The sequence below is a fragment of the Cyrtonyx montezumae genome, unplaced genomic scaffold (genome assembly GCF_038088225.1).
Source record: "Cyrtonyx montezumae isolate F1298 unplaced genomic scaffold, pur_monq_1.0 scaffold_46, whole genome shotgun sequence".
In the NCBI taxonomy this organism is placed as follows: Eukaryota; Metazoa; Chordata; class Aves; order Galliformes; family Odontophoridae; genus Cyrtonyx; species Cyrtonyx montezumae.
The window spans coordinates 790,223-814,589 of NW_027072052.1; the positions used below are offsets into that span (position 1 = coordinate 790,223).

The 24,367-nt window shown below is 50.9% G+C and overlaps 1 protein-coding gene and 1 pseudogene across 1 annotated transcript; both read right to left on the reverse strand.

Moving 5' to 3' along the window:
* Positions 1-229: 229 nt before the first annotated feature.
* LOC136055707 (olfactory receptor 14C36-like) lies at positions 230-1,951 on the reverse strand (annotated as a pseudogene).
* Positions 1,952-21,093: 19,142 nt separating this feature from the next.
* Positions 21,094-23,712, reverse strand: LOC136055706 (ciliary microtubule associated protein 1A-like). Its single transcript, XM_065747572.1, has 6 exons — positions 23,595-23,712; positions 22,826-23,026; positions 22,367-22,468; positions 21,886-22,007; positions 21,577-21,720; positions 21,094-21,287 (listed from the first exon to the last, which is right to left on the reverse strand). Exons 1-6 carry the CDS (start codon positions 23,698-23,700, stop codon positions 21,204-21,206), a joined length of 759 nt encoding a protein of 252 aa, XP_065603644.1. The 5' UTR covers positions 23,701-23,712; the 3' UTR covers positions 21,094-21,203.
* Between the last annotated feature and the right edge of the window lie 655 nt (positions 23,713-24,367).

Consider the following 24,367-nt stretch of genomic DNA (forward strand, 5'->3'; position numbering starts at 1 on the left):
CACGTCTACCCGGTTTCGACGAAGTAGAGTGTGCCAAGCCGAAGCGCCTAGAGGGCGCTTCAGGGGCATCGTGCAATGTCCGGCCACGTCTACCCGGCAACAGCCGTAACGCGCTAACGGGAACGGCTGCAGCGAGAGTTCGCTGCCTGTGCGTTTCGGAAACGCCAGCCAGGTCTACCCTGCTAAAGCCGTCTAGAACGTTTGTGTCCGGTGCTCCATGCCGGTGCCGCTAGGGAATGCCGGACACGTCTTCCCGGCTACGGCCGATCCGGTCGCTAGTCGCAAACATCGGCGGCGGCGGACGGAGGAGGCTGCGAGGAGGCGCCGTGCGATTTCCGGCCACGTCTACCCGGTTCCGACGCAGTTGGGCGTGCCAAACGGAGGTGCCTAGAGGGCGCCCCAGGGTCGTCGTGCAATGTTCGGCCACGTCTACCCTACTCCGACAGAGCTGAGCGATCCGAGGAGGCGTCAAGAGGGCGCTGCTGGGGAGGCTTGCGGTCTGCGGTGACGTCTACCCGGTTTCGACAGAGATTAAATGGGAGTATTCTTGGCCATCACAAGCGAAACCAGAGCTACCCAAGAAAAAGTTTCAGGATGAGCACAATTGGATTCCTTTTGATGAACTAATATATTGCTCCGTAGGCTAAAACGTGCATCCCTTTTGCTAATCCAGCCTGTATCACCTCCACAGTGCCTGCTGGCATCTCATTTCTCTATAGATACAGAGATAAGAACAGAGGCTGTGTGAGAGTCAGCACTGACCCAGAATTCGTATGGGCTTCAGGAGATAGAGTGTAGCGTGATGCATCAGTAGAAGCAGACGGAATCCAAACGCATGTTTAGGAACATAATAACCAATAATATTAATTGTGCACTCACACATATATATGAACAACAAAAAAAAAAGTATCAATTAATAGAAATAAATAAGCATTTTAAAGGTGAAAATGCGTAATATGAGCCTGCTACAGGAACAACAGTGAGTCAGTTGTAGAGAAAGATGAGAAGTTAATCCCTGCTGAAATGTGTCCTTGCCATCATTTTCCCCACTGCATCCTTGAGTTCCTGGTTCCTCATGCTGTAGATGAGGGGGTTCAATGTTGGAGGCACTACTGAGTACAAAAATGACACCACCAGGTTCAGGGATGGGGAGAACAGGGAAGGGGGATTCAGGTAGTCAAAGAAGTCTGTGCCCACAAACAGGGAAACCACGGCCAGGTGAGGGAGGCACATGGAGAAGGCTTTTTGCCGGCCTTGCTCAGAGGGCATCCTCAGCGCGGCCCTGAAAATGTACACGTAGGACGGCACTATGAATACAAAGCACCAAATATGGCAAGAACACTTACCACAGTAAATCCAGTTTCCCTGAGGTAGTCTGATTGCGAGCATGAGAGCTTGAGGATCTGTGGAATTTCACACACAAAAAAATGGTCCAGAACATTGCCCAGGCAAAGTGGTATAGAAAATGTATTGGAAGTGTGTAGCAGAGAAAAGAAAAACCCAGTGCCTCAGGCAGCTTCAGCCATGGTGGCACAAGCTCTGCTGCCCAGGAGGGTCCCGTAGTGCAGGGGCTTGCAGATGGCAACAAAGCAGTCATAGGCCATGACTGTGAGAAGGGAATACTCTGCTGAAAGCAAAACCAAAAAAACCAAAATACCTGTGCAGCACATCCTGCGTAGGAGATGGCCCTGGTGTCCCAGAGGGCATTGGCCATGGCTTTGGGGAGAGTGGTGGAGATGCATCCCAGGTCGAGGAGGATGAGGTTGAGGAGGAAGAAGTCCATGGGGGTGTGCAGGCGCTGGTCGCAGGCTATGGCTGTGCTGATGAGGCTGTTGCCCAGGAGGTCAGCCAGGTAGATGCCCAGGAAAAGCCAGAAGTGCAGGAGCTGCAGCTGCCATGTGTCTGCCAATGCCAGCAGGAGGAACTCGCTGATGGAGCTCCTGTTGGGCATCTGCTCTGCTGTTCCTGGGCGTGGAGTTGCTGTTAGGAGTGCAGAAGATAATGACAAATCAAGACCGTCCTCAGAGAAAATCAGTTCCCACATCCCATATCTTTACCCTGTCTACACTCAGACCTCTCATTGCAAAATCTGTGCAATTAGTTTTGCTTTACTGACTTCACTTACTTGACATACGGTGTTAAAGGCCATTAGTGATGCTGCTCCAGTGAGGTCACAGCCTGCTCACATCCCACATATCCTGTAAGTTCCTTCTCCTTTCTCTCTTCTCCCTGTCACCTGCAGATCATGCCCCCAGCATTAATACGTGGTGCACAGGAACTGCTCCCAGGCACAGCTGTTTCTTTGCAGCTCTGCCCGCTTGTATGAGCTCCTTGTGTCGCAGGGGACCAGCCCAACTCAGCGGGAGAGGATGTGATTTTCTTCTCCCCATCTCCCTGGAGATGTCCATGAGTCTCCATGGCCAACAGCTTCTGAAAGGCTGCTGGATGATCACAGAATCACACATAATGGAGAGGTAGAATGGCTTAGGTTTGAAGGGACATTAAAGTCATTCACTCCCAATCCCCCTGCCATAGGCAGCGTTGCCAACCCCCAAATCATGTTGTCCAACAACCCATCCAACACGGTCTTGAATGCCTCCACGGTTGGGGCATCCACCACCTCCTTGGGCAATCTTCCAGAGCCTCACCACCATCCATGTGCAAAAATTTCAGGAGAGTCACTTGCTCACTTACAGACAATTGCTGATGAACAAGGTGCCTGGGGTGCTCCTAGATGTGGGCAACACTGCCTGCAAGCTCTGGTAGACAACCTCAGAGATAGCCACCTCCTTTCTGAGCATTAGCTGGGAGCCAAATGTGAATGGGAGTATTCTTGGCCATCCTAAATGACACCAGAGCTCTGATTTTAGGACACCTGAGAGTATCATTTTTCACCTGTCCCCTTGGAGCATGCCGAGTTATACCGCTGGCCGAATGGATGAGCTCAGCGTAAGAGCCAGGTCATTGTCTCTGCTCCATCTGTGCCATATTCTGGAGTTCAAGGCATTACAAAGCTAGGACACACCTACGCTCCTTCAATGATGACACCTGAGTTTGTTCTGGGCTCTCTTTTGAATGGCAGTTCCCTGGGGTCTCCAGCACACCCACAGCCAGCTGGCAAAATGCAGCACAGCACCTTCAGGAAAGCCATGCCCTAGGAGTGTTAGTGCTGTCTGGACAGCTCCAAGCCCCACAATGGCTCTATTGCTCACGTGCCCCCTTCTGAGCACCACTACCATTGTGTAGACACAGGATCCAGCCACGGTATATCCAGTGATGCTTTGGGAATGGAAAGCTTTCTAAAGTGTCTTTACACTAAGGAGAACACCGAAAATATGACCTCCTTGAGCTAGAAATCTTTTTGCATTTGCAGACCTAGAATCTTCTTGGATCACAGAAACATGGCAGGATGGTTCCCACCTGTGAAGCGATGAAAAAGAGGGATAAGGACTCTTCACAGGGGGTGGTCAAGGAAGACAAGGATAGGCTACTGCTCTGTATGTGAGAGCACACTGAGCTCTGCCTTGAGAGGGCAGAGGATCTTACTGTGAACTGATGGAAATGGCTTAAAGAGGAGACCAGCAGTGCCTGTTACTGGTTTCCTGATCAGGAAGAACAAGAGGAAAGGGACCTAAAAAGACAAACAGGAGCCTCACATTTTGAGGCCCTTGTCACAGTCAGGGGCTTTACTCACTCCAGCATCTTCTGGAGAGACAGCACAGCAGGGCATAAGCCATGCAGAAGATCCCTGAAGAGCACGGCTGACAGCTTCATGACCAAGCCAAAGAGGAACTAAAGAGTAGAGGTGCTCTGCTGGATCTCATACTCACCAGCAAGGAGGGTTTGTGAGGAATGTGAAGGTCAAAGGCGTCCTGGGCTGCAGTGGCCATGGCATGGTGGAGCTCAGGTGTCTGTAGGGAGGGCAAAAGAGAAGCTCACAACTTTGGGCTTCAGCAGAACACAGCCTGGCTTCTTCAAGTGTCTGTGGAATACCGGAAGGCAAGGTAAATCTCTGAGGGGAATAGGGTCAAAAAAGGTCTTATCTACCTAAGGACCAGAACTTCCAAGTAGAAAAAGTCCATTCCAAGGAAGAGAAAGCCAAGCAGCAATATCAGAAGTCCTGCAGGAATGGGAAAGATTGCCCTGATCAAACCCAAACAGAGCAATGCAGAGATTTTTCCCAGTGTTCCTGCTGAGATGAGTTTAGCAAAGCTAGAGTTCCACTGCAATTGAACGTGTCCAGGCATATCAAAGGGAGGGAGAGCTTAAAGAAATGTGTAGGCAAGAAAAGGAAGGCTAGGGAGACTGTGGGCCCCCAGTAGAACGGGGTAAGGAACCTGGTGAGACAGGACATGGAAAAATCACTGATACTCATTTCCTTTCTGATCTCACTGTTTATCAGTTGGATTGGGCCTCTTGGTAGCCTATGTGCCAGAGACAGTTGGGAAATGCTGATGCAAGAAGAGGTGAACTCCGAGCACCTAAGGAAACAGGATCCAGAGTTGGAAGAGACTGACAGAAATCACAGAATCCTTGAATGGCTTGGGTTGGAAGGAGAGAAAGCAATACCCAGAGTAGTGCCTTCCCATTTCAGATGCTTGACACAAGAAAGATGTCAGCAAGCTGAACGGGGCTTGGGAAGGCTCAAACAAGAGGACTGGGTTTGAACACTTCACGTGTGAGGAGAGGCTGAGGGACCCGGGCTTGTCCAGCCTGGAGAAGGGAAGGCTGAATGGAATCTCACTGCAGCCTGCCAGAACCTGGAGGACGTGATGGAGAGCACAAAGCCAGGCCCTTCCCCATGGTGCGTGTTGGAAGATAAAAGAGAGGTTTGGCCTGTGCTTCAGAAAAGCACCTTTTTCACCACCAGCTGATACAAGAATTGGTGCATGTCATCCAATGAGGCTCTGCAGTCTCTGCTCATGGAGGCTTGCAAAATCCATCAGGTGCAAATGCTGAACAACTTGGTGTGTCCCTCTTTCTGAAAGGTTGGGCTGCAGACATCCCCCAGGTTCTCTTCCAGCCTGGCTTATCATGGGACCCTATGGCTGACTGCTGATGGGAAGAGAGCAGATGTTTACAGGGCATGAAGCGTCCTGTGCTGCATGTGACCATCTAAAACAAGATCTGAGGAAATGAAAAGAGATCGGTACACAGCGTGACTCAGTCAGTGCAAACCCCGAGGGCTGCCATGGGCAGTTCTGGGCAGGATGTTTTGGGGGCACCGGGCTCTGTGCAAGACACAAATGGATCTTCTTTCCTTTTTGAAGCTGTAAGTCTGAAAGATGCTAATGTCAGTAACATTGCAAAAAAGAATAAAAAAATAAATGACCACAAGTCAGAGCATGTTTTCAGCAGGTCATCTGGACACATGCTCTTCCCACTGCTCTCCAGATTCCCCCCATCCCTTGCTTGGTCTTCACTCAGATACCTCCCAATTCCCTGGCTGCTTCGTGACCATCAGGGAGTTTGGAACTTGCTCCATCCATCTATCCAAAGTCAAATGAACTCTTCTGACAACTCCTTAACTGTATTTATATCTATCCCTTCCTATCTCTGTCTAACTCATTTCTTATACAAATGTTCCCTGTGAAAGACAAGCTTTATGAGATGCAGCTTGGACATGGCATGCAGTTGAAGACTCTTTTACTGTTCATTCAATTGCATCGTGTTCCTTTCTGTTTGTTCACAAAAAAAGAAATCTTTCTTTGTCCATGTGCAGCTGGTTCTGTAAGGAAAGCAAGGTGGAGTCCGTGCAAAGGAGGTTTAACACTGAGAGGGTGACTTCAGAGGAAAAGTCATGCATTTCCCATGGGGCCAATGTGAGTAGAAATGGGGTGGGAAAGTTGAGGAGGATGTTTGTCTGCACAGTGTCAGAACAAACTCATTCGGGGACATCCTGGATCAACATCCATTGCTGAGTGCCGCTCCAAATTCTTTTTGAAGCCAGACTGTAATTAAATAAACAATTTGGCCTATTAGATGTTCATGAGCCTCTTCATCTTTAGGCTCTCCCCATACACTTCTCCAACTTGCTGTACAAGTTCTGAACACTTGAAGAAGATGACAGGAAGGCACAGGGCACACGAGGGCTCTTGGACTGAAATGGGCCCCAGGGGAAATTTGCTGCTGAGTCCATCAATGCAGAGAGAAGTTAGCAGAAAGAGCTCAAGAAGTTAAAGTGAGAAGTAGCAGTGAATTTGGAGTAATAATAGGCCCCACGGAGGGCCATTATCAACACAGCCTCTCCAGGGACTTGTTGGAGCAGATCACTGGAAGCCAAGGTTACAGGCTGACAAAGGGACTGTGATGGTGGCTGTGATGCTGAGAAAACCCTTTGTTATCTCACGAAGCAGAAAAACCGAGCCCTGATCCCCAGAGCCTTGAAAGAGAAATCCTGTCCCTCATGTTGGCTCAGGGAGCTTCCTGTGGCATAGGGATGGAGGTTTGTGTGATATCAAGTGAAAGACAAGGGAACAGCAGCTCTCTGCGTGGGGTGCAAGATGTTGTGAGGCCCAATTCCCACATGGGCAATGTGCCTCTTCACAGGATTTGGATGTGAGAAGGGCCCAGTCTGAACAAGTAGTCAACCACAATGAATCTTTGAACTTCAGATCTCTCAGGCCCAAGGTGGAGGCACCACAACCTCACTGGGAGAGTTTGGCTCTGGGGATGCCATGTTTGATGCTAACTCATGTTAGCATCAAACATGGCATCCCCAGAGCCAAGCAGAGCTCCTTTCCTGAAGATCAGCCCCCAGTCTGTATTGATGTGTCATCACTCCTTGTCTCTCCTTCACAGCACTGTGACTCTGGCATCTCTGTGCTGTAACTCCAACATCAACACACTCCTGCCTGCTGTGACAGCCCAGTGACTCTGGCATCACTGTAATACAGACCACTGCAACAACTCAGTAATTCTGACATCACTGATGTCCATACCACCAAGACTGTTGTCACATGGCTCTTGTCACTGAGCTCCTGTGCACTGTGACAGCACAGTGACTCCAACATCACCGTGCTCATATCCACTATCACAGAATCCTAGAATATCCTGTCCCATACCCTACTCCGTGAGTACAGCCAGGGTTGCCCCTACGCAGCTGCAGAATCAGGCACTTGTTCTTGTTTCACTTCAAGTAGTTGGTGATTGGCCAGTTCTCTAAGTCATCCACATCTCTCTGCAAGGCCTATGCACCTTCAGTGGAGTCAACAGCTCCACCCGATCCAAAATCATCAGAAAATTTCCTGAAAACATCTTCTAGTTCTTCATGTAAGCCAGTGATGAAAACATCAAAGAGAAGTGGCCCTAAAACACAGCCCTGGGAATCCCTGTTAGTGACCACTTGCCAAGCTGATGGAACCCCATTTACAATAACCCACTGGGTTATTTTACTGACCCTTCAGCCAAACGCTCACGTATCACAGTGCATTTCTATCTCTCCATATGCCAGACCATTTTTCCAGAAGGCTAATGTGAGAAACAAATGCTCTACTGAAATCCTAACATATAACATCAATTGGCTTCCCTTGATCAACTACATGGGTGACCGTGTCACCAAAGGACATGAAGTTAAACAGGATCTTCCCCTCGTGAACCAGAGTTGGCTGTGACCAAAAACAACTGTTTTTCAATAACTCCCTACATCACTTTAACCATAATTTTACCTGGCACTGAAGTGACACTGACAGGTCTTAATTGCTGGGGTCTTCTTTCTTGCTCTTCTTTAAAACTGGAACAACCTTTTTTGCCACCTTCCTGTCAACTGGGAACAGACATATCCCTAGGCTTCTTCTGATGCCTTTAAAATGAGAGCCCAGAGCAAACTCAAGTGTCATCACAGAAAGAATGGAGATGTGTCATAGCTTTGTAATGCCTTCAACTCCACAGTATGCCACAGATGGAGCAGAGAGGAAGATCTGGCTCTTCTTTTGTGAGCTCATCCATTTGGTCAGCGGAATAACACTACATGCTCCGTGGGGATAGGTGCAAAAGGCACAGGGTTCTGGTGGCGTTTAGGATGGCCAAGCATACCTCCTTCTGGCTCCAACTGATGCTCAGGAAGGAGGTGTCTATCTCAGAGATTTTCCACCACAGTTTGCAAGCACTAGCACACAGCACTCCAGCACCCCATGCACCTTCATCATCACTCAGTAGTGTGTGAGCGACTGAGTTACTGTTGAATAAAGACCAAGGATTGGATGTGGGGCTCACAAGCAGACACCTCATTGTACACATCTGAACTCAACTAAGAGGATTCCTGAGTGCCAGAGTCCAGTGGGGAACTTAATCCAATTTCTACCCCAGGGTTTCCATCAGTGGATGAGGTGCCTAACCCTAGAGTTAGGATGAGAGTATCTGATAGTAATAGGACAAATTTCTGTAAGCACCATCCAAACTTGGAGAGATTCAAGGCCAGGTTGGATGGGATCCTTGGGAACCTGATCTAATGGTTTACAAATCTGCCTGTGGTTACAGGCCAGAACTAGGTGATCTGTAAAGTCCCCTACAACCTGAACCATTCTATGATTGTGTAATGTTATGTCTGCACTGCCTGAGCTGCATCACTGGGCTGTATAAGGGAAGCCAACCCCTCCCTGTCCTGATCTGTCCCCTTTGTCATACATGCCACGAGCAGAGGTTTCCAGATTGGACATCTGCTTCTCTCATGTGCAGAAGTGTCCAACCATGCTCCTGGAATCCAGTGGACATGTGGTGATTAACTGATCTGACTTGAAAGTATGTATTGCAGTGATGATCCCGCTGCCTTTCAGGAGCTGTCAGCCCTGGAATCCCCAGGACATCTCAGGGGAGATGACTGGGAAGAAGAAATCACATCCTCTGCTGCTGAGCTGTGTGGGGCACCTGGGACACATGGAGCTTCTATGAGTGGGCAGTGCTGCAGGGAGACAGCTGTGGCCAGGAGCAGCACTCGTGCAGCACACAGCAGGGCTAGGGACTTGAACTGCCCGTGAAGGGGAGAGAAGAGAAGGAAGAGAGCTTTCAGGCTGTGTGGCACATAAGCAGGCTGTGAGCTCATCGCAGGAACAATTCTCACAGCCCTTGGCAAGGTAAGTCTCTCACTGCAGGCAATGAAGCCACTTTTCCTGGAGGGTTCACTAAATCTGGGACATACTATTGCATGTCAGGCTGCAGACTGTAAGTTTCTTCAACAGGGAATAACCTCTGCTCCAGCTGAGGGCTTCCCTGCTGCAGCATCAGAGCACAGCCCTGAGGGCTGCTTGTCTGAGTGAGCTGCACTGCCAGCTATCTGCCCCAGGCCAGGTCCTGCAGCTTTTGGAGCAGCGAGTGCTCCTACTGACCTTAAGCTGAAGGCCGCAGGACACAGCTCGCTGTAACCTTTCAGTTCTGTGTTGGCAAGGGGATCCCTGCAAAGTCGTGGCACATGCAGAATAGTTGTGTGCTATGTGTGCGCTGTGAAACAGTATTCCCTCCTGTACCACAAGTGTAGCTGATAGCAGCATTCAGTTAGAAGTAGGGACAGAAGGCCAGTGCACTCTGTAATACACCAATACCACTGTCCTCAGTATTTAAAAGCTTTCTGTACTGTAAGAAAAGCCAGGCACCCACCCCATGCAGCCTCCCAGACTTCCCAGGACTAACTACAACCCCGCCTTATAAAGCACATCCATTTCATTAGACAGGGATTGCAAGCTATACTAGAGATATAGGATTTATAAATGCTCACTGATAAATACCAAGGCTATTCCCGTTCCGAGTGGCTAAAGAACTTCAGAATCTCTGATGTTTTAAAAAAAAAGATGGAGGTCCTGCAGTTAGGACACAGCTGTGAAAGTTAAAGAGTGCTTACATCAGATGTGAGGTTGTTTCTTTTATTTAAACAGAGGTTTCATGGTTACTTTGAATCATAAATAAGATCTGCTTCTAGTAGCTGACCTGTCTTCAGCTACTTTTAGTCTTGTAGCCTTGCCTGGGGCTGTTTTAGTAACAGCACCTTATGGTCCTATGTTATTGTGCAAAGCTGTTGTTTTAAGCTTCTGTCTGTAAGAGTTGTTACATGTTCCAGACATAAGTCTGGCAGTCAGAAAGAAAGAGTTAAAAATAATAATAAAAAAAAAAGCACTGTGAGCCAAGTTACCAGGAATTACCAGGTAGAAGAGTTAGTTTCTTCATTCGGGAATGCTATTTGTTACATTTTCCTTTAAGGAAAAAAAACAAAAGCAAAAAGATGCACAGAAAGGAGGCAGTCGGTGAGCCACACTGTGGGCCATCCCCAGCCCTCGGTGTGAGAGCAGGGCAGTCTGGGCTGAGCACGATGGATCTGTCATGACAAGGAGCAGTCCTGCAGTGCTGAGCACAGACTGCCTGAGGTTGCTGAGGTCTCCATCTGAACGAGAGGCAACGCGTTTGGCTCAGGCTGTTTGGGATTCAGGTAATGAAATGAAAGCCTTAACTCCCCCCTCCTGCCCCCAGCACCTCTCCTAACTTCCACTTTGGCCTTATCTAGTCAGGACTATCCTTCTGATACAAGGGGGGTGAAATCAGCTTCCATCAATTGCAAATGCCTCTGTATTTTCCTGTGCAAAGCCACTGTCTCCCTGTAGATACCAAGCGCCATTCCTGGACAACTCCTGTTCCTCACAGTGCTCTCAGCACCCGAGCCTGCCATCTCCAGCTCCCCGTGCTGTACCACGTGCTGAGCACCCCATTGGGAACAAAATTTTTCAGCACCTTCCAAAACAGCTCCTAGAAGTGCACATCCATATACCAAGATGGGTGCTACAAATGGCCTTCCCTCAGGAGAAGAATGTCTCTAATGAAAGCAAGGCACACAGCAGAAAACTTCCCCCAGCATCCCAGCCTTGCCCAGCCACACTTGTCCCAGGACGGCTGCAGGCTGTGCAGCCGGGTGCCCAGGGCTGTCGTGCAGAGCAGGGTCAATGCTGTGCCCCAAGGGGCTGCGTGCCGGGGTAGGGACTCTGCCGCCTCCAGGCTCAGCACTCAGCCTGCCCAGGAAGCTGCCCAGGGGCAAAGAGCTCACAGCTACACTGCACCAAAGGGGAATTTCCACAAGGAAGACCAATACTGGGATTTTCTGCTGTTTTTTTTTCTATTTTCTGCTTCTAGGGGAGTGTAAAGATGTAAAGTGAGAAACAGAACATCATATATCATGCACACAGCTGAGAGTCCTAAAATGCTTTCAGTCTCTCTTGTTCTTATGAGCATGTATTTTCCTTGCTGAACCAATTGAGATTCTCTTATGTTCCCTTTCTCATTTGCAAACATGAGCATGCACCTACACAGTGCCTGCTAACAGGATGGGTTCTGATCAACAAATAGGAATGCATTGCATCTGAGCTGGTGTCTGTATGTTCAGACAGGGAAAAGATGAGGAAACACTTTCCAGGTGAAAAGTCTGCAGGCATGAGAGATATGATCGGGGAATGAGAGAAAAGTAATAGCTTAATCTTTTGAGCGGAAGAATTTCCCAGAAGAAAACATATAACTGCCTTTATCGTGGACACCTTCTTCAGAGCAAACCTCAACGGGATCTCATAGGGATCTCATCGGGATCTCCGACCGGGACGGCCCGGCCCCGCAGCGAACCGCGCGTCCCGTACGGCGTCTGCCAGAGTTCGCTCCCGGTGCGGCTGGCGTTCCCCGGGCCAGGTCTGCCCGGCTCGGACGGAGTCGAGCGCTCCGTGGCGGCTTGGAGATGGCGCTGCCGGGTGGCTTGCTGTCTCCGGCTAAGTGTACCTGTCTCGGGTAAACCTCTCGCGCTTCCCGAATGGCGGCAGTTAGAGATCACAGTGCGTGTATTTTAAAAACACCGGCCACGTTTACGCAGCTACAGCCGTTCCGCGCTTCCCGAACGGCGGCGGCGAGAGCCCGCTGCCCGTTGCATCTCGAAATGCCGGCCAGGTCTACCCAGCTAATGCCGTCTCGCGAGTCTCGAACGTTGGCGTCCAGTGCTCGATGCTAGTGCCGCTTGGGAACGCCGGCCACGTCTTCCCGGCTACAGCCGATACGGTCGCTCGTCGCCAGCGGCGGCGGACGAGGGTGGCAGCCAAACGCCGTGCCATCCCCGGCCACGTCTACCCGGTTTCGACGAAGTAGGGCGTGCCAAGCCGAAGCGCCTAGAGGGCGCTTCAGGGGCGTCGTGCAATATCCGGCCACGTCTACCCTGCTCCAACGGAGCTGAGCGATCCGAGGAGGCGTCTAGAGGGCGCTGCCGAGGAGGCTTGCGCTCTGCGGCGTCGTCTACCCGGTTTCTTCGGTGTTGGCGTGCCAAGCCGAGGCGCCTAGAGGGCGCTACAAGGTCGTCGTGCAATATCCGGCCACGTCTACCCTGCTCCAACGGAGCTGAGCGATCCGAGCCGGCGTCTAAAGGGCGCTGCTAGGGCGGCTCGCCATCGCCTGCCACGTCTACCCGGTTCCGACGGAGTCGAGCGCTCCGCGGCGGATTGGAGATGGCGCAGCCGGTTGGCTTGCCGACTCCAGGCAAGTGTGCCCGGAATAGGGCAAACCTCTCGCGCTTCCCGAACGGCGGCGGCGAGAGATCACAGCACGTGTGTTTTAAAAACGCAGGGCACGTCTTCCTGGCTACAGCCGATCTAATCGCTTGTCTCGAGCGGCGGCGACGGGCGTGGCACGGGCACCTGGCGATTCTCGGCCACGTCTACCCGGTTCTGACTGAGCTGAGCGATCCGAAGAGGCGGATAGAGGGCGCCACCGGTTCTGCTTGCCATCTCCGGCCACGACTACCCGGTTTCGACGCAGTTGGGCGTGCCAAACGGAGGCGTCTAGAGGGCGCTCCGGGGTCGTCGTGCAATGTTCGGCCACGTCTACCGAGCTCCGACGGAGCTGAGCGAAATGAGGATGCGTCTAGTGAGCGCTGCTGGGGCGGCTTGCCGTCGCCTGCCACGTCTTCCCGATTCCGAAGGAGTCGAGCGCTCCGCGGCGGCTTGGAGATGGCACAGATGGGTGGCTTGCCGACTCCAGGCAAGTGTGCCCGGAATCGGGCGAAACTCTCGCGCTTCCTGAACAGCGGAGGGTTCTTAGTTTAATAAAGTGTCAATAAAGAAAAAAAAATGCTTTCTCTTTTTAAACTGCTCTTAAAGGGTCTGCATTTCATCATTTTTTAACTTGTTATGCTCAGAACGTACTGGGACTTAATTAAGTTTGCCAGTCTGATCCATGGAGCTTGGTCTCTATATGATAAACACTGATGGACATACCTACCTGGCTTTTGTATACAATGTGCCATTCATTTGCGGAGGGAGTAACTCCAGATGGAGTTGCTAACTCTATGGAATTGGTGATTTTTAAACAGACTCCTGGCCTCTCCTTTGTATTCATTATGCATTTTCTGGATGCTCATCCAGTGCTCATAATGATTGTGGTGTCAGTCTCCCTGAACGTACTCTTCATCAGTATCTGTATTTATAATACTTTGAGAAAGCCTTCCCCAGAGCCAGAGAATACTGACTGGCAGGGAGTTTGGAGGGACTTAAGAGAGACTTTAGAGAAATGGGCATCACCGGTGTCATAGAACTTTTCTCCTGAACACCTGCAAGATCCTGAGAACTTATGCAGATATTTGAGACAGGGATGTTGCAGCTCAAAGAGACCTGAGGAGGCCCAAAGTATTTGGGGTCTGGCTTATGCTTACCAGGCCTTATTCAATACTATCCCAGAGAGGCATCAAGTTTTTGAAATAGAGCGAGAGAGTCTCCGAGCCGAAAGGGACAATCTCCCAATCCAGAAAGAGAGTCATTTAGCTGACAGACTCTCCAGTCCAATCTAGACTCCCTCCAGACCAAGTGAGTTGCCCTCCAGTCTCAACAAGAAGCTCTCCAATCCAACATGGACATCTTCCAACCTGAAAGAGACGCCCTCCAGTCCAAGCGAGACATCCTCCTGTCTGAAAGGTACTCCTTCAGAACTGAGCCAGGTACCTGCCAGCCACAATAGCCCCTGCCCCCCAGCCAGGGGAGAGAAACGCGCTTCTCGGTGGCGAGAAATCACAGCGCGTGTTTTAAAAATGCCGGCCACGTCTACCCGGCTACATCCGTCTCGAACTTCCCTAACGGTGGCTGGGAGAGCTCGCTGCCCATTGCGTCTCGAAAAGCCGGCCAGGTCTACACAACAGCCGTCTCGCGCGTCTCTAACGGTAGCGTCTGTTGCTCGTTGCCGGTGCCGCTAGGGAACGCCGGACACGTCTTCCCGGCTACGGCCGATCCGGTCGCTAGTCGCAAACATCGGCGGCGGCGGACGGAGGAGGCTGCGAGGAGGCGCCGTGCGATTTCCGGCCACGTCTACCCGGTTCCGACGCAGTTGGGCGTGCCAAACGGAGGTGCCTAGAGGGCGCCCCAGGGTCGTCGTGCAATGTTCGGCCACGTCTACCCTACTCCGACAGAGCTGAGCGATCCGAGGAGGCGTCAAGAGGGCGCTGCTGGGGAGGCTTGCGGTCTGCGGTGACGTCTACCCGGTTTCGACAGAGATTAAATGGGAGTATTCTTGGCCATCACAAGCGAAACCAGAGCTACCCAAGAAAAAGTTTCAGGATGAGCACAATTGGATTCCTTTTGATGAACTAATATATTGCTCCGTAGGCTAAAACGTGCATCCCTTTTGCTAATCCAGCCTGTATCACCTCCACAGTGCCTGCTGGCATCTCATTTCTCTATAGATACAGAGATAAGAACAGAGGCTGTGTGAGAGTCAGCACTGACCCAGAATTCATATGGGCTTCAGGAGATAGAGAGCAGCGTGATGCCTCAGTAGAAGCAGACAGAATCCAAACGCATGTTTAGGAACATAATAACCAATAATATAAATTGTGCACTCACATATATATGAAAAGGAAAAAAAAAAGCACATCCATTTTATTAGACAGGGATTGCAAGCTATACTAGAGATATAGGATTTATAAATGCTCACTGATAAATACCAAGGCTATTCCTGTTCCGAGTGGCTAAAGAACTTCAGAATCTCTGATGTTTAAAAAAAAGCTGGAGGTCCTGCAGTTAGGACACAGCTGTGAAAGTTAAAGGGTGCTTACATCAGATGTGGGGTTGTTTCTTTTATTTAATCAGAGGTTTCATGGTTACTTTGAATCATAAATAAGATCTGCTTCTAGTAGCTGACCTGTCTTCAGCTTCCTTTAGTCTTGTAGCCTTGCCTGGGCCTGTTTCAGTAACAGCACCTTATGGTCCTATGTTATTGTGCAAAGCTGTTGTTTTAAGCTTCTGTCTAGAAGAGTTGTTACATGTTCCAGACATAAGTCTGGCAGTCAGAAAGAAAGACTTAAAAATAATAATAATAAAAAAAAAGCACTGTGAGCCAAATTACCAGGAATTACCAGGTAGAAGAGTTAGTTTCTTCATTCGGGAATGCTATTTGTTACATTTTCCTTTAAGGAAAAAAAACAAAAGCAAAAAGATGCACAGAAAGGAGGCAGTCGGTGAGCCACACTGTGGGCCATCCCCAGCCCTCGGTGTGAGAGCAGGGCAGTCTGGGCTGAGCACGATGGATCTGTCATGACAAGGAGCAGTCCTGCAGTGCTGAGCACAGACTGCCTGAGGTTGCTGAGGTCTCCATCTGAACGAGAGGCAACGCGTTTGGCTCAGGCTGTTTGGGATTCAGGTAATGAAATGAAAGCCTTAACTCCCCCCTCCTGCCCCCAGCACCTCTCCTAACTTCCACTTTGGCCTTATCTAATCAAGACTATCCTTCTGATACAAGGGGGCTGAAATCAGCTTCCACCAATTGCAAATGCCTCTGTATTTTCCTGTGCAAAGCCACTGTCTCCCTGTAGATACCAAGCGCCATTCCTGGACAACTCCTGTTCCTCACAGTGCTCTCAGCACCCGAGCCTGCCATCTCCAGCTCCCCATGCTGTACCACGTGCTGAGCATTGGGAACAAAATTTTTCAGCACCTTCCAAAACAGCTCCTAGAAGTGCACATCCATACACCAAGATGGGTGCTACAAATGGCCTTCCCTCAGGAGAAGAATGTCTCTAATGAAAGCAAGGCACACAGCAGAAAACTTCCCCCAGCATCCCAGCCTTGCCCAGCCACACTTGTCCCAGGACGGCTGCAGGCTGTGCAGCCGGGTGCCCAGGGCTGTCGTGCAGAGCAGGGTCAATGCTGTGCCCCAAGGGGCTGCATGCCGGGGTAGGGACTCTGTTGCCTGCCAGGCTCAGCACTGAGCCTGCCCAGGGAGCTGCCCAGGGGCAAAGAGCTCACAGCTACACTGCACCAAAGGGGAATTTCCACAAGGAAGACCAATACTGGGATTTTCTGCTGTTTTTTTTTCTATTTTCTGCTTCTAGGGGAGTGTAAAGACGTAAAGTGAGAAACAGAACATCATATATCATGCACACAGCTGAGAGTCCTAAAATGCTTTCAGTCTCTCTTGTTCTTATGAGCATGTATTTTCCTTGCTGAACCAATTGAGATTCTCTTATGTTCCCTTTCTCTCTTGCAAACATTAGCATGCAGCTACACAGTGCCTGCTAACAGGATGGGTTCTGATCAACAAATAGGAATGCATTGCATCTGAGCTGGTGTCTGTATGTTCAGACAGGGAAAAGATGAGGAAACACTTTCCAGGTGAAAAGTCTGCAGGCATGAGAGATATGATCGGGGAATGAGAAAAAAGTAATAGCTTAATCTTTTGAGAGGAAGAATTTCCCAGAAGAAAACATATAACTGCCTTTATCGTGGACACCTTCTTCAAAGCAAGCCCCCACCCAGAAACAGCCCTCACGGCTGTTAGATCCTCTGCAGCCAGAGCTCCTTCAGAGTATAGGAACATCTACTCAGGCATGTGTCCGTCACCCTCTGCAGTACCTGCAGATGTGGGCAATGCAGTCTGTGAAGCTGGAAAAGAGTTGGCTTTCCCTTAATGAGAGTTATGATGTATCTCCCTGAGGCCCTTCGGAGCTGTGATCTGACCTTCAGGATGCAAATCTTTCCCATAGCCTGAAGAACAAAGTCGAGGGAAGAAGCAGAGTGATGCTATATGCATGGAAATGTTGTGGGGTTGGTGAAATGGATGTTAGGTGTCTGTTTTAAGAAGCGCAGTGATGAGGTCTTGCTCACGTCCCTTGAGAAAGGATGGGCATTGTGTGATGAGCAGTCGGTTCCTCTTCTCTCTGCAGGGTCTGGCTTCTTTGGAAGGTAACTTGTGAATGCACTTGCCTTCCTCAACGAACATTTCCCCCTTGGAATGACCTGTCTCTAACTTTCATACTCCTTGGACAGGTCCTCATGCCCACAGGTCCTGATACCCAGAAGTGCCAAATGCCCAACAGCAGCTCCATCAGCGAGTTCCTCCTGCTGGCGTTGGCAGACACGTGGCAGCTGCAGCTCCTGCACTTCTGGCTCTTCCTGGGCATCTCCCTGGCTGCCCTCCTGGGCAACGGCCTCATCAGCACAGCCGTCACACAGTCATGGCCTATGACTGCTTTGTTGCCATCTGCAAGCCCCTGCACTACAGGACTCTCCTGGGCAGCAGAGCTTGTGCCACCATGGCAGCAGCTGCCTGGGGCACTGGTGTTCTCTATGCTCTGCTGTACACTGCCAATACATTTCCTATAGCACTGTAGCAGGGCAATGCTGTGGACCACTTCTTCTGTGAAATCGCCCAGATCCTCAAGCTCTCATGCTCACAATCATACTGCCTCAGGGAAACTGAAATTATTTATTTTACCAAGATGGGTGCTACAAATGGCCTTCCCTCAGGACAGGAATGTCTCTATTGAAAGCAAGGCACACAGCAGAAAACTTCTCCCAGCATCCCAGCCTGGCCCAGCCACACCAGTGCATGCTCCAGGGCTGCACACTGCCAGAGAACAGCCTAACACAGTGCTGGACCGTGAGGTTAAGTCCCAGCTTTTCCCAGACAGAAGTACAGATGAGCACCTTTTGGTTTTGGTAAACTACTAGGATTCAGCTGTCATCCCCACATCCACCCCACTCAAAGCCATATAGCCAACTATGCAGTTCTGCTCTTGCACTGTGGTTAAGCTGATGGTCCTTAGAAAGTTTTTCCATGTCCATTAATGGATTCACAGTGTCAGTCCAAATGTCTTTCCAAAAATCATAACCGATATGAAAAAAAAGTGCATTGTGCATCACAGTGAGAGGGGTTACAGCAGGAGTACCGGGAAGGTTAAGTTGGCAGCGCAGTTCTCAGCATCCTAGCAGAGAAATGGGAAAGAGAGCCAGGGGATGGCAAGGCAAGTAAAGAGCAATCAATTGCAAGGCCAGTTCTGCTCAGATTATGTGATTTATTGCCTAACCTCATCTCCAGCCAAGATGAGGAGCAGTTATGATCTTAAATTATTCCCCTAAATTTGCCCCAAGCTGTCTACATCTTAAATCACCACTTCCTAAGTTTTCAGCTGAGTTCTCCCTCATGCAATGCAAGAGTCAGGGCTCAATAGCCTACTCCAGCTCTGGATTTCCAGCTCCACTCAGGAGCAGCGAATGACCCGCAGGAGACCTCTGAGTAACGAGGACCTAGCCCCTATAAAGTCATTTCTGATCTTCAAAAGAGACTTATCAGGTGAAATCTTTATGCAGAAGAGACAGAACACCCACAACTTTGTGCCTGCGTCTTCCCAGAGATCCTCATTTTGCACTCATCATTTCAAGGGGGTCAGTAAGGACTGTGCAGTAAATAGCTACACAAAACCAAAGCCAAGCCAAAATCACACGGTTCCTCTTTAACCCCAGAAAGGACTCTGCCATCCCGCACTGCGTGGCCAGGGCACTGACTGAAGCCATGTGTTGGGTCGTAGGAAACACAGATGAGAAATTGTTTCAGTTTTCTTTGTTACAGTGGCTTAGGCTTGCAAATCTTCCCAAAACCTGGTGCTACAGAAACCCAATACTGAAGGCATGGTCTGGTGTAAGCAACCGTACAGCAGAATACCTTTGTGTGCAGTCTGGCCTTGCCCAGTCTGTGGGGTTGTGGGGGTTGGGGGGAGGACAGGGTTGTGTTGGCTTTTCTTTCCGTGAGCCACATGATAGAAATGTCCCAGAAAGTCGTGGGTTACCTTTGGAGTTCACTTCATTCTAATTTACATAGTGTCTTTTATTTTTTTTTTTTTTTTGTGTGTGTGTACTGGTGTGAAATGTATATGCCGAGAAGCTCATGTATTTTTATGTAAATATTTTTTGTGGTTTCCCCACTGCCCTCCTCTGTAAATATTGAGAATTCTCATATTCTCACTTTTTATGATGCAGATGTGGTTTTGTTTCTGTTTTTTATTTGTACTGTAATGCAGCAATCCAGACTGAGGTGTCATGTATTAAGCAAAAGCAACAGTCCCACTGAGCTCACACTCAGATGTACAACGTGACAGCATTAATCAAGCCAGGTTAAAAACTATTCCTGGGTACATTTGTGCTTGTGCCTCTGCCTCGTTAATTTACAGTAAAAAGAAAAACCTGGAAAGCCAGTTCAGGGCCACAGCAGGGATCTCTAAAGCCAAAGGACAAGGTGACTTTGTGCTCATGTGCCAGTACCCCTACTGCTGCTCGTCTGCCCGTCATGACAGGGCAGCAGAAATAGCTCAGCACAGACGGTGTGGGCAGACAGATGGCAGCGGCCATGGGGATTCTGACACAGCAGGCATATGGCTCATTGGCAATTAATAGCAAAAGTAATCAGGAGGACTTTCAGCAGGTCCTCTCTGGGGGGGACACCTGTAATGACTGAGGGTTATTGCGTTTGGTTTGGCCTCGCACGTTTCACAGAGCCCACGTCAGGGACACGAGAAAAAAAAGGAGAGAGAAGGAAAGGAACAAACTGGGGGAGCAGGAATGAATGTGGAGTGGGTTATCCCTGCGTGCTCCCACCAGGTGGCATTGTCCAACCACTTCTCACAGCCAGCTTTTGGGCCCACTCAGGAGAATTAGGCTTTGTTCTTCTAGTCAACTCTGTTCAGGTGCCCGACTCCTGATACCTAGGGAAAGATTTGGGGGTGTGTTTTGGGGGTGAGATTTGGGTTTTTGGGCTCTGGCTTAATGTCCTTGGGAAGGGGGCTCCTGGAAGTGATAACCAGAGCAACACAACGGGTCCACAAAAGGCACACACGCAAAACCCAGTCTCCCCTCCTGCAAATCAGCGGTCACCCTGAAGGACAGACAGTCTCATCAGGAGCAATATATTCTAGGAGAGCCTCTTCCTGCTGCACTTCAAGTTGTCAATTTAGACACAACATTTATAAAAACAAAGTGCCAGACAGGGCCAGGTTCTCAGCCAGGCAGCCAGCAGAGCCACCTCCACAGCCCAGGGCTTGCTCCCAAGGCTGGGAGACACCTGCCGTGCCCCTCGCCCCTCCATCACGTGCTCACCTTTCACAGGCTTCACTTATCTCATCAAGACCTTTTAGCTGTCATTCTGAGAAAGATCTTAGTGGTCACCTCATGTAAAGGATTTGTTTTGCATCTCTGGTTCCTCTTCTTTCCTTTCAGTTCCACTTCTCCCCCTTCATCCAGCCCCAGCGGATGGGAATGGGAGCACAGTCTGTCTCAGCTTCTACAGAAGATGATGCTGTGAGTGGGTGGGCGCACAATGAAGCGTGTGCTGGCCAAACACAAACAGGAGACCACATGTTGGGCATTCAAGATTCACTAAACAGAAGAGGGGAGGTTTGTTGATAACACCGTGCAATACAACAGCCTTCCAGCTCACACTTGCTGAGGTACATGTAGGGAACAGAAGGTGCCTCAGTTACTACAGTGCAGTCTCCGTTTTCTGCAGCAGAGCAAGAGAAAGGCTACTCTAAACATCCTCCCTCTCCTCCCCATGTTTCTGACAGCACTGCCCAAGGCCGGCCTCCCTTTGCTGTTTGCTCTCTTATGATTTACTTCAGCACATGGCCAACATCAGTAACACAGATTACTGATAAAGCAAGCATCAGTGCTTTCCAACTCACTGATGTTTGAAAGGCTTCATGAAGCCGTGGCGTGTTCCTGTATGCAGCAGATAGGAAAAAGGAATAACAAGAAAGCATACATATAGGTAATTAATTTTTTAATTTTTTTTTAATGATGTTCTACTGTCACTAATGTCCAAGAGGCAAAAGCCAAAGTCAATAAACAGAAACGGAATCAAACTGAAAGCAGCAGTTGATTTGTGTGTCTTTGCGTCCCCTTCCCTTCCAGGCAAGCAAACAAGGCCTTTCAGAAATTGCTGCTTTATTCATCAATGAGAGGGGTTGTGTAGATGGAATGCTGGATTCCAAAAGTGCACGCAGGTGCCTGGGGCTTGATCAGCGTCACCTGGAAGGAGGAAAAAGGAAAGGCAGATCAGCAAGGGTCCTTCTCTTCTCTGCTGCCCTGGCAGCCCGCTGTCCCAGTGCATCCCACTGAAGGGAAAGGGAGCGGGAAGCTGCTGTCCCTTCCTCTGCTCGGAGGTGGGACGGTGGCAGGGAGCAGGCCTGCTGTCCTGGCACTGGGTCCCTGCAGGCAGCAGCTCTTGGGCTGGAGGAAGCCTCAGGGGAAGGGGGAGAGGCGTGAAGGCTGTGCTTGTGAAACAGAGTCGGGGGGGAGAGCTGAGCAGCTGCCTTACCCCCTGGCCCACGCTGTAGTCTGCTGGCCCGGGCTTCGCAGCATTGGCCGCTCCAGGTTTCGGTCGGGCTCCCATGGTGTACGCGGGAGCCCTGGTTCTGCAGGCATCCACAGCAACTCTGGGGAATGATGCAGGACCCAGAGTCTGCAAGAGAGTCATGGCCGCACGGGGCTGGCATCACACCCAAGGCTCTTTCTCCCTGCAAGCCTGCGTCAGGCAAAGGCGCAGCAGGCTTGGAAGCCCCTGTGGCACAGGGTGAGCGGCCCAGGTTCCAACGCTAACATGGAAAAGAGGAGCAGCAGAGCTCACCTTGGCAAGGTCTTCATCAAAGCGACCGCGCTGGCTCCTTCCTGTCAAGGAGTAGCAAGGGCTGGCCGATGTGTAGGCTACGTTGGGCCCTATCAGCCTGGGCAACGTGTAGGTGTCAGGACCTGCAAGAGGAGCAGCAGCAGAGAGTGTGTGCGTGAGGGGCTGGGCTGGAGGAGACAGAAGCAGCAGAGAGGGGCAGCCTGCCCAGCCCGCTGCTGGGAGCAGGAAGGAGGTCTGGCCCCTCTGCCAGTCCCTCCCTCGACTCTGGCACCGGGCGAGTGCCAGCAGCTCCAATCCCGAGCAGCCGGTGCTGCTGCGGGCCGAGAGGAGCTGGTCCTCCAAGAAAGCTTGCGGCCCCAGCACCGCCTCCTGCCGCGCAGGTTGTGCAATACGCCCACTGCTGGTGCTGAGCAGAGCCCAGCTGTCCCTGGAGGATGCTCAGCCCAAAGGTTCTGCCTTTGTCTCTTTTTGGTCAGCGTACCTGGAGTGCGGTCTGTTTGGATGGGCTCCCGCCGGGAGGCCACGGACGGCACTGCAGGGCACTTGAAGACGTGCCTGCTGGCTGCCTCGATGCAGTAGTCACCTGGAGCAGAGGAGAAGAGCAAGAAAGTGAATTCCTGGTTCCCTTCCACAGCCACAGAGACAACTTCCCGAGGAGAGGCTCTTCTGAAGAGCTGCAGAAATGCTGCGGGACCCAGGCAGCACCTGGGAACGCTTTTCTGCACCCCACCACTGTGTCCTGCCTTGCTGCCCCTCCTGTCAGCCCCCTGCTCCTTAGTTCTTTCAGGACTTGGGGTCCTCGTTCCCTTGGCCCATGGTCCTGGGCACTTGTCCTTCTCTATCACTGCTCAGAGCATTTTGTGTTCTCTCACAAAAGACCTACAGCTCCATCATGGCATGAGCTGACCCACGGCAAATGTGCTGCACAAGTGGTACTCACTTGGTCCGGGGGTGATGGCAGTCTTTGTCCTGGGTCGTCCCTGGAGGTGGGTGCCTGGAGCCATGTACTTCCCCTTCCTGGTGATGGCAGGCTCCACAAAGTAGCAGGGACCTGGCCCGCAGCTGTCCACTGCAGGCAGTTTAAACCCTATAAAGCTGTACACGGGGGCGTGGGCTTTGGTGGGGCTGTGGCCCACGTAACCTAGGAGGAAAAGCAGAAGAGAGCACACCTCAGTGTGGCTGCATGTTTCTAGCTGCTTTGGAACAGGGGCAGTTAAGTGCCCGGCCCCGAATTTCCCTTCCCGCGTGACTTCTTCCTCCAAGAGCAAAGCAGGAAAGTTGTGCAGGACCTCGGAGCACAACAGTCAGTCCCTTAGTGCAAGCAGCCATGTGAGTGCCTTGCAAAGTCACCAGAAAAAGACAGTGGAGCTTTGGCCAGCACGCTGCCTGTACCCAGCAGTTTCCAAAGGATTTCCCGCACCACCCGTGCAGGCACTCCACAGCGAGAGCCCCCTAAGGGTCAGCTGTTCTGCAAGACCCCGTAACGCCTCTGTACAGCTGCAAAGCTGAGCCTGTGCTGGGCAGAAGAGGGCCCCTCTTTCCCTGGGTCACACAGGGCAGCGCCAGCGGGATCGGCCTTCCTCAGCCAGGCCTGGCTCGCTGCTGCGCCAGAGAGCCGGGAGGCTGTGACAGAAAGGGGAAAGGCTCGGGAGCTGCTCTGCCCCATGACGGCCCCAGCGCGCCCCATGCCCTGGGAACGGTCGCTGTACCTGTTGTCCCCGGGATGCAGTACTGGGGCCCGGGGCTGGGGAACTGGGCCGAGATGAGGCCGCGTGGGCGATGAGGTCTCCACGTCCCCACCCAGGCTCCGTCCATGCTGGCGCAGAGATGCCTCCGAAGCCTAAAGGCAAGAGCAGAGGAGTTACTGATGGGCTGCCCTGACGGAGGCCACAGGTGAGCTTTGCTTCCTGCCCCCCACGCCTTGCAGCCCAGAGGGGCAGGCAGGAGACGAGTCTCTCCTTTGCGCAGCTGCCAGCTGTCCGCCACGTGGCTTGCAGCTCCTGAGCCAGAAGGGCCAGCAGCAATTTCTCCTTACAATCCGTGACATAGTCATCAAACTTGTGAAATAAAGCAATCTGAGCAAAAAAATGAAAAACTCGTGAAGAAACTTCCTGAAATAAGGGATGACTCTGAAAATTTTTGAGATAAAAAGTGACGCATTTCTGAAAAATTTCTGGAAAAAGGAAAAAAACTTGATGAGAAATCATAAAACAGTCCTCCATAAACTACTGGGAAGAGAAAAATAAAAGCAATAGAACAGAAATACTGGTAAGAAAATAAAAAGCAAACCCTATGAATGCAGCCTTGGGGCATGGCCCTGGCAGTCCGTGCCATCCCCTCCATCCCCAGAGCGCTGAGCAGAAGAGATGCATACAATGGGCACATCTGGGATCTGTTCCACGGGGCACAGCTCTGCAGGGTGCCCTGCCTGGGCTCCTCGTACAGATAAGCCCTTCCTTGTTCTCAAAATCATCTAAGAATG